Genomic DNA, 16,530 nt, shown 5'->3' with positions numbered 1-16,530 from the left:
TGCCTATATATTAACATCAACTGGTATCAAGATTTAAAGGTAATTTACAAATTCTGTGACAACTGCAAGTTTGAAAGGAAACTACAGCCACCTATCTCCACAACCCCCATCTCAGACACACCAACAACAGCCAAGCTCCTACAACTGACCCCATCCCATTGGGTTCACAACACCTAGTGATCACAGAAAAGGAAGTGCAGGACCTATTTCACAGACCAAAGCCAGGAAAAGCTCCAGACCCAGACAAGATAACTCCTTCTTGCTTAAAAGTCTGTGCTGACCAATTGGCACCCATCTTCACCCATATTTTCAATAAATCACTAGAGATGTGCTATGTTCCTTCTTGCTTCAAACACTCTACCATCATCCCAGTGCCGAAGAAGCCCACCATCAAGGAACTGAATGACTACAGACATCTTTAACATCTGTAGTCATGAAAACCTTTGAAAGGCTAGTGCTTTCCTACTTGAAAACCATCAAGGATCCGCTGTTAGACCCCTTGCAATTTGCATACCGAGCAAATAGATCAACAGATGATGCTGTTAATATGGCTCTGCACTACATCCTACAACATCTTGAGTCTCCAAAGACCTATGCAAGGGTCCTCTTTGTAGACTTTAGTTCAGCATTCAATACCATCATTCCAGACACTCTTCTAACTAAGCTAAACCAGCTACAGGTAACAAACCAGCTACTTCCTAACAAACAGGAAGCAGCAGGTGAAGCTAAGCAAGATCACATCAGATACCTGTACAATTAGCACAGCCCCCCCCCCCAAGGCTGTGTGCTCTCCCCACTTCTCTTCTCTCTGTATACCAATGACTGCATCTCCAACGATCCATCTGTTAAATTACTGGAGTTTGCAGATGACACAACAGTGATTGGTCTCATTCGAGACAATGACGAATCCGCATATAGACGAGAGGTTGAACGACTAGTCTTGTGGTGCGACCGAAATAATCTGGAACTGAACACACTCAAAACCGTAGAAGTGGTGGTAGTACTGCACGAATCAAGAAGAGGGCCATGAAAATATTTACAGATCACTCACATCCTGGACATAAACTGTTTCAACTCCTACCCTCAAAACGACGCTATAGAGCACTGCACACCAGAACAACTAGACACAAGAACAGTTTTTCTCCGAAGGCCATCACTCTGCTAAACAAATAATTCCCTGTGTCATGTCAAATTATTTATTAAATCTGCACTACTATTAATCTTCTCATTGTTCCCATCACCAATCTCTTTCCACTTATGACTGTATGACTGTAACTTTGTTGCTGGTAACCCTTATGATTTATATTGATATATTGACCATCATTTGTGTTGTAAATGTTGTACCTTGATGAAGGTATCTTTTCTTTTATGTACACTGAGAGCATATGCACCAAGACAAATTCCTTGTGTGTCCAATCACACTTGGCCAATAAAAAATTCTATTCTATTCTATTCCAAAAAGGAACATTCTGAGGTTGGGAAGCAAGTGTAAAAAAAATTGTATGTAGGTAAAATCATTATTTTCCTTTTCTACAATTCTGTTTTTAGAATTTCTGATGCTATGATGTACATGAGGGAACTATGCTTACAAAGATTGTTATTTCTAATTTACTTGTGAAGTATAGTTAAGCAAAAACAAAAAGGTAAATGTATAATTGCAAAATAAGGATTTTCAAGACTCCATATTATCACTCTTGCTTTTGGACTTCTGTATGATGATACTGAATGTATCCAATTTCTTGCCTGATCCTCTTTGTATAAACTTTACCCTGATTTATAACCACTGCCTGGCTCCAGGAATCCCTGAAGAAATCTCACACCTCGGGGGGGGGGGGGGGGGGGGGGACCCAGTGGATTGTAAAATGACCCTGAGAAACTCTTCTTATCTGTTTCTCAGAGAGGCTGATGCCATTTGTATTCACACCTGCGGATTGGCTGGAATCCACATCAGAAGGTGGGCAGGGGTTCCTAATTTCCTTTATCCTGAACTGCATGCTCTGAGGGACCCCAGAGCTTGCTTTGAGTTTTGACTTTCTTTCATCCCTTTCAATAAAAGATTCCTTTTGAAATACAAGGTTCTCAAGAATTCATACTTTCTTGGAAGGAAGGGGGGGGGGAGAAGCTGGTCCTTACAGGTACATATTTTTAAAACATGAATGAGACTGAAATAAAAACAAATGACTCTTCCAATATTGATTTTTGCATACTTGAAATCAGCTGATAATGGCAATATCCCAAATATGGAACACACACCTTGGCAAAAAATAATTCATTTGGCAACAACGATAAGAAGAGCAGATAACTAAAGAAGAATACCAGTAAACAACCAAACTATGCAAAAAGGGAGTCAGGAAAGCTAAGGTCCAGAATGAACTAAGACTTGCAACAAATGACAAAAAAAAATAAAAAAAAATCAATATGTAATGTTGTTCCTTACATTAGAAAGTCAATGAAATGATAGGTCTGCTAATGGAAGCAGATGGCAAGAAAGTGATAGGCAACAGGAAGATAGAACATCAGTTTGCCTTTGGATTATGAATTTCCTGTTTGGCTGCTCTCAGAGGGTCAGATTAGGTAATCATATCTCTTCATCCCTTATTCTTAACACTGGTACACCACACGGTTATGTGTTGAGTCCCTTACTCTATACTCTTATGTGCATGACTGCATTCCCACTCACACTAGTAATACTATTACTAAATTTGCAGAGGATACAACAGTGGTGAGACTCATCTCCGGGGGGGAAGAGTCTGCCCATCGAGATGAGGGGGACCAGTTGCTTTCATGGTGTGGAGACAGTAACTTGGTCCTTAACACCAATAAGACCAAGGATCTTATAGCGGACTATAGAAGGAATAGGTCAGACATCCAGCCCTTGCTTATCAATGGAGACCAAGTGGAGCAAATGGCCAGTTTTAAGTTTCTAGGTGTTAGCATAAAAGAGGACCTGACCTGGGGCTCTCACATTGTAGCACTGGTCAAAAGGGCATAGCAGAGATTATACTACCTGAGACTTCTCAGGAAACAACTGAATGAAAAACTGCTGGTGACCTTCTGCTGCGCCATAGAGAGCTGCACAGTGGCAGATAGGATAGCACTCCAGAATCATTGCCCAGAGGATCATTGGTTGCCCTCTCCCCTCTTTGAAAGAGCTTTATAGCTCCCGGTGCCTTAAGAAAGTTCAAAACATTCTTTAAGATCCATATCATCTTGGGCAGCCTTTTTTTTAACTATTACTATCTGGCAGATGGTACAGGATAATAAAAACACGGACAAGTAGGCTGAAAAACAGCTTCTATCCCAGGTCAATAACTATACTGAATTCTACTGTATAGTGCAATATTAATGCAATATTGGATTTTCAATTCAATTTTATAGAATGTGAAGGATGTGTGTTTGTTTTATTTTTATAGTTATAATATACACTGAAGATGGCATTTAATTTCATTGTATGAGGTGCAATGACAATAAAGTAAACTAAAAAAAACCTAAACTAATTCCTTCTTTGCATCTACGCAAAAGAAGAAATAGCCCAATGTATTAAAAGCAAACACCGAGAGAGACAGAATTGCAAGTTAAAATAGGCAAGGAATTGGTAAGAGAATAACTATCTACCTTAGGTGAGTACAGATCACCTGGATCAGACGATTTATATCCCAGTGTTCCAAAGGAGCTGGCAAATGTGATCTCAGAACAATGGAATGCAACATTTCAAAGCTCCTGTAGCATAGGAGAACTATCAGAAGACTGGAAAAGAGCTTATGTGGTTCCAATTTATTAAAAGGGGAAAATGGGGCCAGGAAATCAGATTGATATCAATATTTGGGAAAATCTGGAAAAGATAATCAAGCAGCAGATTTGTGAGCACACAATTGTTTAGTTTAAGCATCTCCTGGTCTCTGAAAGATTGGCACATGTATGATCAAGCTCCTTAAAGGAAACTTTATTTTAAGGCCACCTTAGAATCATAGTGTCTAAAATGAAAATATGAAGAAAAGTTAACACATTAAAAAGGGTTAAAGATAGAGCTTCCTGTAAGAAAATAACTAAACAAAAGCACTGTCTCAAACCATCTAAATGTGTGCATAAAGAGCCTCGGAGGCGCAGTGGTTAGAGTGCAGTACTGCAGCTACTTCTGTTGACTGCCGGCTGCCTGCAATTTGGCAGTTCAAATCCCACTAGGCTCAAGGTTGACTTAGCCTTTCATCCTTCCGAGGTTGGTAAAATGAGGATCCAAATTGTTGGGGGCAATATGCTGACTATAAACCGCTTAGAGAGGGTTGTAAATGATTGTAAAGTGGTATGTAAGTCTAAGTGCTACTACTATAAATAGGAAGGGGAATAGAATCAAATGCTAATTTATTGCCTAGAAGTGCATTAGCACACCATCAAAATATAAAGGTACACAAACATAATTGTTAACTGATGAAAAACATCATCTTAATATAAAGACATTACCATGGGATATTCCACAAGAAATGAACAAAAAGACATTTGTTTCAACAGCTATAATTTTACTATCCCCATTTGCTTACAAATGGCAACTGAAAGCCACATTTCTAGACCAAATACCTGGGAAACAAGCATATTGCTAGCAGTATCTCTTAGCTTTGTACCTGAGTAGGTATGATAGAACATTTTTAGAAGTCTCACTATTTTGACATCTTCCTATTTTCAGTAACAATCCAGAATGGGAGTAGCTGACAGAGAATGGAAATTTTTTCTTTTGGCAAGATTTTAGTCAGAAGCATACTTGAGACACAGAGAACATGAACAAGTCTGTTTCTACTATTCTGCATGCCCACCCACCCCCCCGATACTGTCTTTAGTTTAAACAAGCAATTGACACAGTTGATAATTAAAAGGTGACACACAGTTCCCTCAAACTGTTTAAACAAAGAATCTCTTTCATGGGATTAGATCAGATTAACAGAATTGGAAGGGATTTTGTAATCTAGTCCAACTTCTCCCCCCCCCCCCCACAGCCAAGCAGGAGACCCTACATCATTTCTGACAAATGGCAGTCCAATCTCTTCTTGAAAACCTCCAGTGCTGAAGCTCCCAATTTCCAAAGGCAAGCTGTTCCATTGACTGATTGTTCTCACTGTCAGAAAATTTCTCCTTATTCCTAGGTTGACTCTTCTTGATCAGTTTCCATCCATTATTCCTTATCTGGCCTTCAGGTGGCTTGAAAAGTAGCTTGATCCTTCCTCTCTGTGGCAGCCCCTCAAATATTGGAACACTGCTGTCATGTCTCCCCTGGTCCTTCTCTTCTCTTCACTAGACTAGCCATCCCCAGTTCCTGTAACCATTCTTCATATGTTTTAGTCTCCAGTCCCCTAATCATACACTTTTTCTAGAGTCCCAACAACCTTTTATAGTGTGGTGACCAAAACTGGATGCAGTATTCTAGGTGTGATCTTACTAAGGCTTTATAGAGTGGTATTAGTACCTCACTTGATCTTGATTGTATCCCTCTGTTAATGCAGTTTAGGATTGCCTTGGCTTTTTTGGCAGCCGCTGCACACAGCTGGCTCATATTTAGCTGGTTGTCCACTAGGACTCCAAGATCTCTCTCACAGTTACTGCTATTAAGCCTGGTTTCACCCAGTCTATATGTGTACTTTGGTTTTTTTGCCCAAGTGTAAGACTTTACTTTTCTCTACATTGAATTTAATTTTATTAGATAGGGTCCAGTGTTCAAGTCTGTCAAGATCCATCTGGATCTTGAGCCTATCTTCTAAGGTTTTAGCTATTCCTGCCAGTTTAGTATCATCTGCAAATTTGGTAAGTTTTGGTAAGTATTACCTCATATAAGTCATTTATGAAGATACTGAAGAGTACTGGGCCTAAAACGGATTAACGAAGTGTAACTTTGGTAATGTGGAGGAAAAAAACATAATGAATCCATTTTCAGAATTCTTTCTAAACTTTTTTTAAAATTTGGAACCACTGAACAAAACCTTTCCGGTATTCTAGAGCATGGCAGAATTACTAGAGGACTGGAAAAGAGCTGATATGATTCCAATCTTCAAAACAGAAAAAAAAGTGGAACCAGGAAACTAAAGACCAATCAGTTTCACTTTAATACCTGGGAAAATCCTGGAAAAGATGATAAAATGGCACATTTGTGAGCATCTAGAAATAAACAGAGCTTTCCAGAACCAACGTGAGTTTGTTAGAAATAGATCATGCTTTGTTGTTAGTTGAGAAGTCATGTCTGACCCATCGTGACCAACCTTATTGCCTTTTTTCATAGTGACTAAATTAGTGGATCAGGGAAATGATGTGGATATATAGGTAGTCTTCAACTTGCGACTGCAATTGAGGCCAAAATTTCTGTTGCTAAGTAAGACATTTGTTAAGTGAGTTTTGCACCATTTTATGATATTTCTTGCCACAGTTGTTAAGTGAATCACTGCCATTATTAAGTTAGTAACATAGTTATTAAGTGAATCTGGTTTCCCCACTGATTTTGCTTGTCAGAAAGTTGCACAAGGTGATTGCATGACCCCAAGACACTGCAACTGTCATAAATATAAGTAAGTTGCCAAGCACCTGAGTTTTTAATCACATGATCATGGGAAGGCTGCAACGGTCATAAGTGTAAAAATTGCTTGAGTCACTTTTTCAGTGCTGCTCTAACTTTGAACGGTCACTAAATGAACTGTTGTAAGTCGAGGACTACCTGTATTATATTTAGACTAGTTAAGGCATTTAATAATCCTACTTCTTCATAAGATAGAACAATGTTGGACAGACAGTACCACTACTAGATGGATTTACAATTAGCTGACTAACTGCAGTCAATGTGTAGTTCTTAACAGAACTACATGTACATGGAGGGATGCATGCAGTGGGATACCTCAAAGTTCTGTCCTGGCCCAGTGCTCTTCAATTTCTTCATAAAAGATCTAGATAAAAGGGGAACTCATTAAATTTGCAGATGACACCAAGTTGGGGGGAATTGCTAACACTTTGGAAGATTGACCAGGTTCAGAAGGATCTTGACAAACTTCAGCATTGAGCCCTATCCAACAAGATGTAGTTCAGTGATGAGAAAAGTAAGATCCCGCACTTAGGCAAGAAAAACCAAATGCACAGGTATAGAATAGGCAATATTGGCTCAACAGTAGTAACTGAGGGGTGTTCTAGTGGCCCACCATTTAAGTGCTGAGTTAGCAGTGTTGCAGCTGCCAAAGAAAGCCAATACAGCCCTAGGTTGCATCAACAGAGGAACAGCATCAAAATCAGGAGAAGTTACAGTATTGCTTTATACTGCACTAGTGAGGCCACACTTGGAAAACTGCATTCAGTTCTGGTTGCCATGATACAAAAAAGACCCTGAGACCCTAAAAAGAGTATGAAGAAAAACAAGAAAGATGATAAGCGGTCTGGAGGCTAAACCATACTATGAATGTTTAAAGGAAGTATGTATGTGGAGCCAATCAAAGAGAAGGATTAGGGGTGACATGATAGTGGTCTCTCACTGCTCTGAGAGACAGTCAGAGAAGAGGGGGTTGACTTTTTCTCCAAAGCACCAAAGGGCAGGACAAGAAGCAACGGGTAAAAACTTATTAAAGAGAGATCCAATCTGGAACTAAGGAAAAATTACCTGACAATGAGAAAATTAACCAATGGAACAAAGTTCCTTCAGTTGTAGGTACTCCATCACTAGAGATTTTCAAGAAAATATTGGACATGATACCTGCTTTTCAGTTAATTAAAAGGCTCTCACAAAGAAGAGGGGGTTGACTTATTGTCCAATTCTTTAGAAGCCCGTCGGTGCGGGACTTCCAGAGGCTTCCAAATTTCTGTGTGACTTCTGGAGACTTCTGAAGTCAAATGGGACTTCCTGAAGCTTCTGAAGAATAGAACCTGTTTGCAAATGACTTCAGAAGATCCCTGAGTTCAGAAGCCTCTGGAAGCCCTACATGAACAGGATCTGTTCTTTGGAAGGCTCTGAAAGTCCTGTATGAGTTCAGAAGCCTCCAAAAGCTCAAGAAAAGAGCCTTTTTATGTGGGGCTTCCAGAGGCTTCCAAAGTCAAACTGGGCTTCCAGAAGTTTCCAAAGAATGGGCCCTGTTCATGCAGGCTTATGGGGGTTTCTAAAAATCACATATGGCTTTTGGAGGTTTCCAAAGTCATGAAGAGGCTCTGAGAGCTGCCTCAGACAGGTCATTGCAGCCACTTAACAGGAGGAGAAAAACACATGAAAGTGGGAAGAACAAAGCAAAACCTCAGGAGTACTGGGCAGTGAGGGCAATTGTGCCATTCACCAAAGCGTGCACACCTTGAAGAATACAGTGACGTGGCATTTGAGTGGCAGTAGCAGGGCTAGGGCTGATATAGAGGGCTGCCTAGTGCTGCTGTTCAGGACAGCCTAAATCTGGAAGAGATAAGCAGGTAGAGAATTGGAGCACCCCTGCAGTTTTAAGTGCCTGAATTTTTATTATGTGACCATGACAGTGCAACAACTGCTGTAACTTCAAGCAAGGGCATTCATTCATTCATTCATTCATTCAGCAGTGTTTTAATTTCAAACAGTTGAATATGACCATTAAAAGAACTACCTCTATTATTTCTAATGAAGACTGAAGTATACCATTAATATTGTTCTATTATTTTTTGGATATTTTCTGAAATTTATTTTCTTTTATTGTGGGCATACATTATATATTTATAATAATTTTGAACTATTTTATTCTTAACACAAGTGTTTTATCTGTATTATGTTCTTGTGAAATCTGTAAACCAGATGATTATAATGGATACAAATTGCAAAAAATGAAATAAATCGTAATTAATAATTTTTTGATGGATATTAATATATGTATTATCTCTCTGCAAATTTCTCGTGGGAAATTGACTCAGAAATCAATTCACTTTTTTCAGAATTTGAACATTTTGATGATGACATAGCTTTCATTTGGGGAAAAAAAACTAAAATTAAAAAACAATCATTTCATTTCATTGAGCTACTCCCAGCCAATCTAACGAATACTGAGAATTCTGGGAATTAGTCCAAAAATCAGGTGGGTTTAGAGTAGGGAAGACTGTAGTAGGAAGCTTTTCACCGCAGTTGAAATATATTGATGGTACAGCACAATAGAAATATGCCATGTAATACGGAACAATGTTCAGTGCCAGAACAGAGCTGGTGACACATTTATATTACATAGCACTGTAGGTTGACACCCCACCCCCTTGGGACTGTTATAATCCCCTTTGGGTTCTGCTATGATGTGGCTACCATTTTAATTATTAATTTGCTTCATTTAAAAAAAAAAAACAAGAGACAATGCCAGGCTGACCAAATACAATCATTTCTGAGATCTCCATACTCGGACTAGCACCAATGATGTTGCCTAGTTTGGATAATGAAACATCTGCAAGAAAACATGCAAGGTCAGAGAGCACCAAGGACATTTCAACATTTCAACCCTGAGTTACAAGCATTCTTCTCCATACTCTACTAATAGTCATCAATTTATATCTTCTATATAATATTATTACCTAGATTTCCTTGTTCAATGGTCAAGACTACTTCATCCATCAGCAAAGCTCGGAAGTCTAGATCCTCTTCACAACATTTGGCTTTAAGTGCCCTTAGAATTTCCTGCTGAGGATAATCTTCTCGGATACGTCGATCTGTTAAAAACCAGAGCCTGGGAATAACAGAGCTACACATCTTGAAGTAGTTCTGCAGACTTTAGGTATCCTTTGAAAGCAATATCTAAAAAATATAAGTAAGAAACTTAGCTCACATTTACATATAAACCATTCCAAATGACAATTCATTTTCTTGTAAAATTTGGTAAAAACTAATGCTCCACCTATTTCTTGCTCAAATTGGAGCTGAGAAGGGACAAAGAAAAAATACTTTTAATTAAAATGATGGAAACCATTTAAGTATTTTTATTTTTCAGTACCGTTTTATTGAAATCAGGATAACAGGATTACCTGTTGAAGAAAATTTAAGAAATAAGGAACAAGAAAGGTACTTGAATCTTACGGGAAAATTATTGAGATTCAAAAATGACATCTCTACCCATCCAATAGAATTCCTTTTGGAGGAGAAGTAATACAGCAGATCTGTGAGCCTAGGGTGCATGGTTCAGCCCATATCTTGATTATGCTGATTGTGTGGTTTTACCTTGGCTCCTATCTTTATTATTTAGCATTTTCTATATTTTTATCTATTTATTTCTTATTAGTGCCCCAAACCATATGTTTGAGATAGAGGATTTCCAGGGGAGATAATGGCAAACCAAAAACAGCTCTGCAAAGGCGGAAATGACCACAAAATAGATCAAGACACTGGTGAGTCAACTGGTTTCTTGGAACTTCTCTGGATTAAGATGAGACAGCACCCATATGTTCCAGATGGCTGCTTCATGCGAGGAAACCGCAGGACAGTGGTTTTTTGTGCTTCTGAGTGCTGGGAAATGAAGGGATCAGCATTCTTGTTTGCAACACTGGCAGTTTTTAAACATACTAACTTTACAAACCTCATTTTCTAATCACTTTTGAAAATTGTCCAACACTTTATAGACTTTTGGCTGATGAATTGATTGAAAAGTTGATCTTTTATGGATAAGGGAGAGGATATGGGATGAAGATGTATGTTTGTAGCCTTGATAGAAATGGAAAGCCACTACATTTGTTTATACTTGTGATGAATATTGGAAATCATATACTATATTTTTGGTGTATAAGACGCACCAGAGTATAAGATGCACCTTAATTTTGGGGGAGGAAAACAAGAAAAAAAGAATTCTGCCTCTGCTTACCAGCATCAGGATCACTTCCATTCGGATTTTGATAACGGGAGCGGCCTGGGGAAGCGCAGAGGTCGGGACTTGCTTGGCGAAGCAGGTGCTGTGCAGGAGGCAAAAGGCAAGGCACTGCCACCCAAAAACACTGTTGCCACGATCTCCGATGCCTGGAGATCTCCGCTGCCTCCCCAGTTCCAAAAATGGAGTATGCAGAGGCAAAGAAAGAGCATCGCATTTTCGGGAGGTTCCAGGCAGCAGAGATTGCGGCAAGTTTTTGGGTGGCACCGCCTTGCCTTACACCTCCTGCGTAGCATCCAGCAAGCCACCAGAATTAGCGCCCTCCTCCTCCTTTTCCACAGTCTCACTTTCTCTTTCCTCCTGGCCAGATCTGCCTCCTGGACAAGAGCAGAAGCCGACTGCCCTCAGCCTGGGTCGTCTGGGGAAGGGGCAGGCCGGATGGCGAGCCACCTAGCCTTACACCTCTCGCGCAGAAGCGCTGAACATTGCCTCCATGCATCGCGTTTTTCTTCCCGATGCAATTCGCACAGCCGTGTGTCCTCATGAAATCAGTCTTGCAACTTCAAAGAACTGGTGGCTTGCTGGACGCTGCGCAGGAGGTATAAGGCAAGGTGCTGCCACCCAAAAACTTCTCTTTCCTCCTGGCCAGATCTGCCAGACCTACCTCCCGGCCAGGAGCAGAAGCCAACTGCCCTCAGCCTGGGTCATCTGGGGAAGGGGCAGGCCGGATGGCGAGCCACCTAACCTTACACTCTCGTGCAGAAGTTCCTGCTTCGCAAGAGCATCACCTCCATGCATCCCATTTTCCTCCCCAATGCAATTCGCAGAGCCGCATGTCATGAAAACGCAGCAGCAGGGGTTTTAGGCCAGTTCCAAGCAGCATCCTAATGTGAGGATCCCTGCCGCCTGAAACCGCCGGAAAATGCGATGCACAGAGGCCGACAACCTCCAAAGGGTGGGGGGCGGTGGGTGGATGGGGCTACATTCGGCATATAAGATGCACTCAGATTTTCACCCTCTTTTTGGGAGTAAAAAGGTGTGCCTTATACACCAAAAAATATGGTATATAGTATGTATATTCTTTTTCATTATATTCCCACTTTGCTTTTTCTTCACTTTATTCTTCCTTCCTATTCCTTTCTCTTTAAATTTAAATGTGTATTAGTTTTTACTACTATAATCAATATTTTAAATAAAAATAATATGTGTGTTATAAAGTAGTGGGTAACTGCATACATTGAATACATATTTGGTATAATTCTGAAGTTATCAATTCAGCTCTCATTTTCATCAACTACGTGTTTATTGAGACAAGTAATGGAACCTACATACTCCTCGTGTAGGATAGAAAAATGAAGGCAAGTGACAAAGCTTTCTTTTTTTTTTCTTGGCTTACTTATACATAAATCATTCTCCCATTTGTTCTGCCATTATTCTATTTACAACATTTTACAAACATCTCTGGTTCAGCAACTGATCCACCTCAGCCACTAGACCTAATTACTTATATACTCCATATTGCAACTTTACTGGCTGTTATTTTTGCTTCCTTGAGATATCTTCTTTGAATCTGTTGTGTTAAAATCAATTTATTTGTTTTGATGTTTATAACAGGCTAAATTCCAGGATTCAGATTTCGCCTTTTTGGGAGGAGGGAGAACTGTACAAAAGTTGTGGATAATCTTTGAGTGAATAGGGACTACATTTTTTATTAAAAACATTTTTAAGTAATCTGATGTAGTGTGCAGTTTGGAAGTTAATAATGCCATTAAGAATTAGATTGGAAAAATCTTCTGAGTTGCTTTGGGCAGTTTCACTTTTTTAGATGTGCTAAGCTTGTCAAAAGAATACCACATTCTTTTATTGAGTTGGTGGAAAGTCATTTAGTTGTTTATTTTTAAAAATCTGCCATTATTACTCCAGAGATATTTTTCAGTGTGGGAGAATATAAATAAGAGGTTCAGGGTCACATACAAAGTATGTTTGGAGTTACCATTTCTAGTATGCTTGCTGCATTGTATAAAAAAACAAACACAGAAAAAGTGTTACCTGTCAAATTAAAAATTAATGACAGTCACAATCTAGGCACCTAAATTTCACAAAATCTGTTTGTGTAAGAGAACAAGATTTCAGATTTTTAATTTTAAAAATGCAAAATAAATTTCATTTTTGAGTAATGTTCACTTGACATTGCACAAAATTATATGAAAGGACCCCTTTACAGATTGCCAATCCATGAAACAAAGGTTTTAATATCTTAAAATATGAAATATAAATAAGAATAAAATTGAAGATGTTACTTTTGCCATATTTTCCAGCCTGTAGGAATGGGCTCCTGTTACTCAATGACTTTCAAATATTAATGTTAATATTTTGCTAATTCCTATAAAAGTAGTACTCAATGTATGCCCCATCATGACAGAATGGAATTCTGTCCTATATTTGTCAGTGTTCCTTATATATAATTGTGGGAATTAAAATCCAGACATAGTCTCAAATCAAGAATTTAGATTATAAGGATGTGATCAAGCATATATAGTATAAATTCTGTGTATAGTACAATAATAATTTGGAACATGGATCCAATAGTTCCTCAATATTCAGATGACCAGTATTTTTTGCAATCCAATCCTTTTTGCGCAGTATCATACAATATATAATTAACCCATTAAAAGAAACCTGCCTGTTTAAATATTACATGTTTAAGGCTATTTTTATCTGTAAGATAGATATAATTATATTGCCTTTGTTCATTTTTATTTTCCCCTTATTTTTATAAAAAGTCAAAGCAGCAACCTATCTAATACTTCTTCCTATTTTTCCCACAACTACAAGCATGGTATCTTGATAGAGTTAAACACTAACTAAACATACTATTTCTTTGAAGTAAGTTTCTATGGAAAGAATTTAATCAACTGAAATATTTATTCCTTGGGAAACAGTGAGATGATCAGGTAGATGCATCCCTTTATCATATGACAGGATGAACATATTTTATCTAATCTGAGAGAACCACATATGGAAAAAATAACAAAGGTCGTCTTCTGTGGTAGATTATTTCAAATATTATCTGTGCTATAGTAGTTTAAAATCTTAATCTGTTATTTATAAACACTTTTTAAAAGGCTACCTTTTTTAAAAAAATAACATTAAAAATCAATAGATGAAAAAACTCAATACAGATTTGGTGCAAACTATATAAAACTTACATATTTATAGAAAATGTTCTCTGTTCTATATAAAGAAATATTTAGAATTTACAAAATGAAAATCTAGTTGAACTAAAAATATTAATTCCGATTTTGCATTAATCTGCCTCCTTTTACATGTTATGCACTGATGAAAGCTTTAAATTAAATATCTTCACAAAAAGGTAACATAAACATTAGCCAGTCATCAACTGCTATGTTCCTTTTAGAGAAATAACCACAGAAACCAGGTGATCAAACATGCTTTTTGACTGCATCAATCTACTTATACACCTCCTCTACTTCTTTTATTTGCAAAGGACGCCACATCCTGGTGAAGAGGGAATGTTTCTCCTGCACTGTTCAGCCAACTGTGACATCTTTTTTTTAAACTTTTTCTTCTCACTTGTCCATAAGGGAAACTTAGCCAATTACTTTCAGCTACTTATGAAGTTAATTACCCTTTAAATTCTTTCCCATAATTCCACAAATCAGAAAGAACAACTCCATTTTTACTTTCTCTAGGATTGTTGGAAGTTCCTCTGCATTCTGTGTTTTTTCTTTTTGTTGGGATGTCTATTCAGGACACAAGCTATTTGAACATCTACACTGCATAACCTAATGCCAAATTATTGTATAAGACCATGCTCAAAACTCCTCCCTTTTCCTTTCCTTCCCTTCCTTAATCTAGCACTATTTCCTAAAACAGGAGTAGGGTAAAAAAATAAATAATCAGAGTATAACTTACCACAAAGGTGGGAAAAACAGCAATGCTTATGAATTGTTGCTTCTGCCCTCCTTTCTGAGTAGAGGTATTTCTGGAACTTTCTTTTTTTTCCTCTCCCTTTTATTACCCACTTGGAAGATAATCAAGTCCTCTCAATGCCTTTTGACTCTTCAAGAATGATTTGGTCATTGAACCTCCAAAAAAAGAAAGGTGTCATGGGAATTGTTTTTGCCTGGTACCCTGATGGTCCACACCTAACAGTTGTTCTGATGACTAAAGTAATTTGGTTGGGAGGTTTAATCCTCAAATTATTTCCATGGAAAGGAGAATAAACAAAGGAAAAAAGAATATTAAGCTTAGAAGACTAAGCATTCAAAGTACACAAATGCCTTGTTTGGATCTTCCTTAGAACAGGGCCCTTACAAAGGCTGTACCTGGCATCACCAGTATCTGGAAAACAAGAAGAAAAAGAAAAGATAATTCAGGTTAGCTTTTATATTTAAGGCCTTATTGAAGAAAAAAAGTGATTTTAAATGTATAATCTAAAATTAGATTTGATTAAGATCCTAAGGGAGCAAATGAAACTCATGAATATGTGATATGACTCTAATGAGACAAAAATCTTTTGAATCATTCAGCAAAAACATACCTTCAAAACCCTCTTATAGTACAAAAAAATTAAGTTGAAAAAAAAGAAAAAGCAAATTGACCATGAGCAAAACTGCAAGGAGAAAGTCATGGTTTAAAAGAATATTTATTTCATTGCAAATGTATTCTAAAGCAGTACAGTTCAAGAAAGTATTTTCTGTGCAGCAGACTACCTTCTTCTACTCAAAGATATGTACAACAGAAGAGGCTTTGTTGTAATATAAAACTAGCAAGAAATATTTTTAACACAGCTGCGATTGCATGTCACCATTAACACTTAAGCATCAGTACTCAGACAAAGAATTCTAAAATAACATACGTATGCACATTTCCCTTCCTGAACACAGAAGATGAGGCAATTTCTAGTCGAAAGGCTTTCGACAAGTCATCACTAACCTGATTGCTCTTTCCGTCGTCTCCTCCTCCTCCTCCTGAACAGGACTCTGAATTTTAGGAAGATTAGGCGGGGAATCAAATGCCTCCCCTCGAATATTATAAAAGGGTGTGAATAAAATAAGTGTTGGGAGACATAAAAGGACTGGGAAAGAGGACACGCTTCAGCAGAGACTAAATACTCGATGGATCCCGCAGATGTGGCACTATTAAAACCTCGGTCGGTAATATCAGAATTATTTCCCGACGATGTGATAATGATCAAAATTGGAAAAATCGGCCTCTCCAGCCCCACGCGCTCTCCCCCACCAAGATCGTCAGCAAGAGGCTGATGATGGAAGGGGGAGCTGACGTACCCAACCTTGGTATTATAGATGAACCAGCGAAATTAATTTTTCCCACGATTAAGGGGAGAGAGGCAGTGCCTCTGCCCACCCGTAGGGCTCCCGCGGTCGCCTGAATCGCACTCACAGTCCCCCAGAAACCGCCACCTCCGATCTCGACAGCCCGCCCTACTGCCAGCCTGCTTGCCTAGCCTGCTAGGGTCGGAGGGAGGGATCGGAAGACGCCACTAGCGCGCGCACGGCAAAAGGAGGGGGCGCGGTCGGCACACGCAGCGTATTCGAGGACGCCCCATTTCGCGCGCGCCCGTTAGATGAAAGCCCCCTCCCCTTCCTCCAACCAATCCCGCGCAGGGAGCGGTAAAGCGCAGAGATCTTTCTCTTCCCCCGCCCCAATTGGGTGCCGTCTCCTCAGAAGCAGCTGTAGTCGTTAAAGG

General features: G+C 38.8%; 1 protein-coding gene across 2 annotated transcripts in view; it reads right to left on the bottom strand.

The window, feature by feature from the left end:
• The window catches only part of RIMKLB (ribosomal modification protein rimK like family member B), a 62,696-nt gene extending 46,387 nt beyond the window's left edge, over positions 1 to 16,309 (bottom strand). Inside the window, exons 1-3 of one of the 2 annotated variants that reach the window (XM_058166076.1) lie at positions 15,756 to 16,309; positions 14,733 to 15,161; positions 9,517 to 9,736 (exon numbers count right to left, since the gene is read on the bottom strand). In XM_058166076.1, coding sequence (XP_058022059.1) covers positions 9,517 to 9,691 — 175 coding nt within the window. In that variant the 5' untranslated portion in view covers positions 9,692 to 9,736; positions 14,733 to 15,161; positions 15,756 to 16,309. The remainder of the gene's footprint in view (positions 1 to 9,516; positions 9,737 to 14,732; positions 15,162 to 15,755) is intronic. The other variant, XM_058166077.1, reaches the window with a different exon arrangement.
• Between the last annotated feature and the right edge of the window lie 221 nt (positions 16,310 to 16,530).

The sequence above is a fragment of the Ahaetulla prasina genome, chromosome 2 (assembly GCF_028640845.1).
Source record: "Ahaetulla prasina isolate Xishuangbanna chromosome 2, ASM2864084v1, whole genome shotgun sequence".
Classification (NCBI taxonomy): Eukaryota; Metazoa; Chordata; class Lepidosauria; order Squamata; family Colubridae; genus Ahaetulla; species Ahaetulla prasina.
The sequence above is the reverse complement of the archived record's forward strand: the minus strand, read 5'-3'. Positions and strand labels throughout refer to the sequence as shown.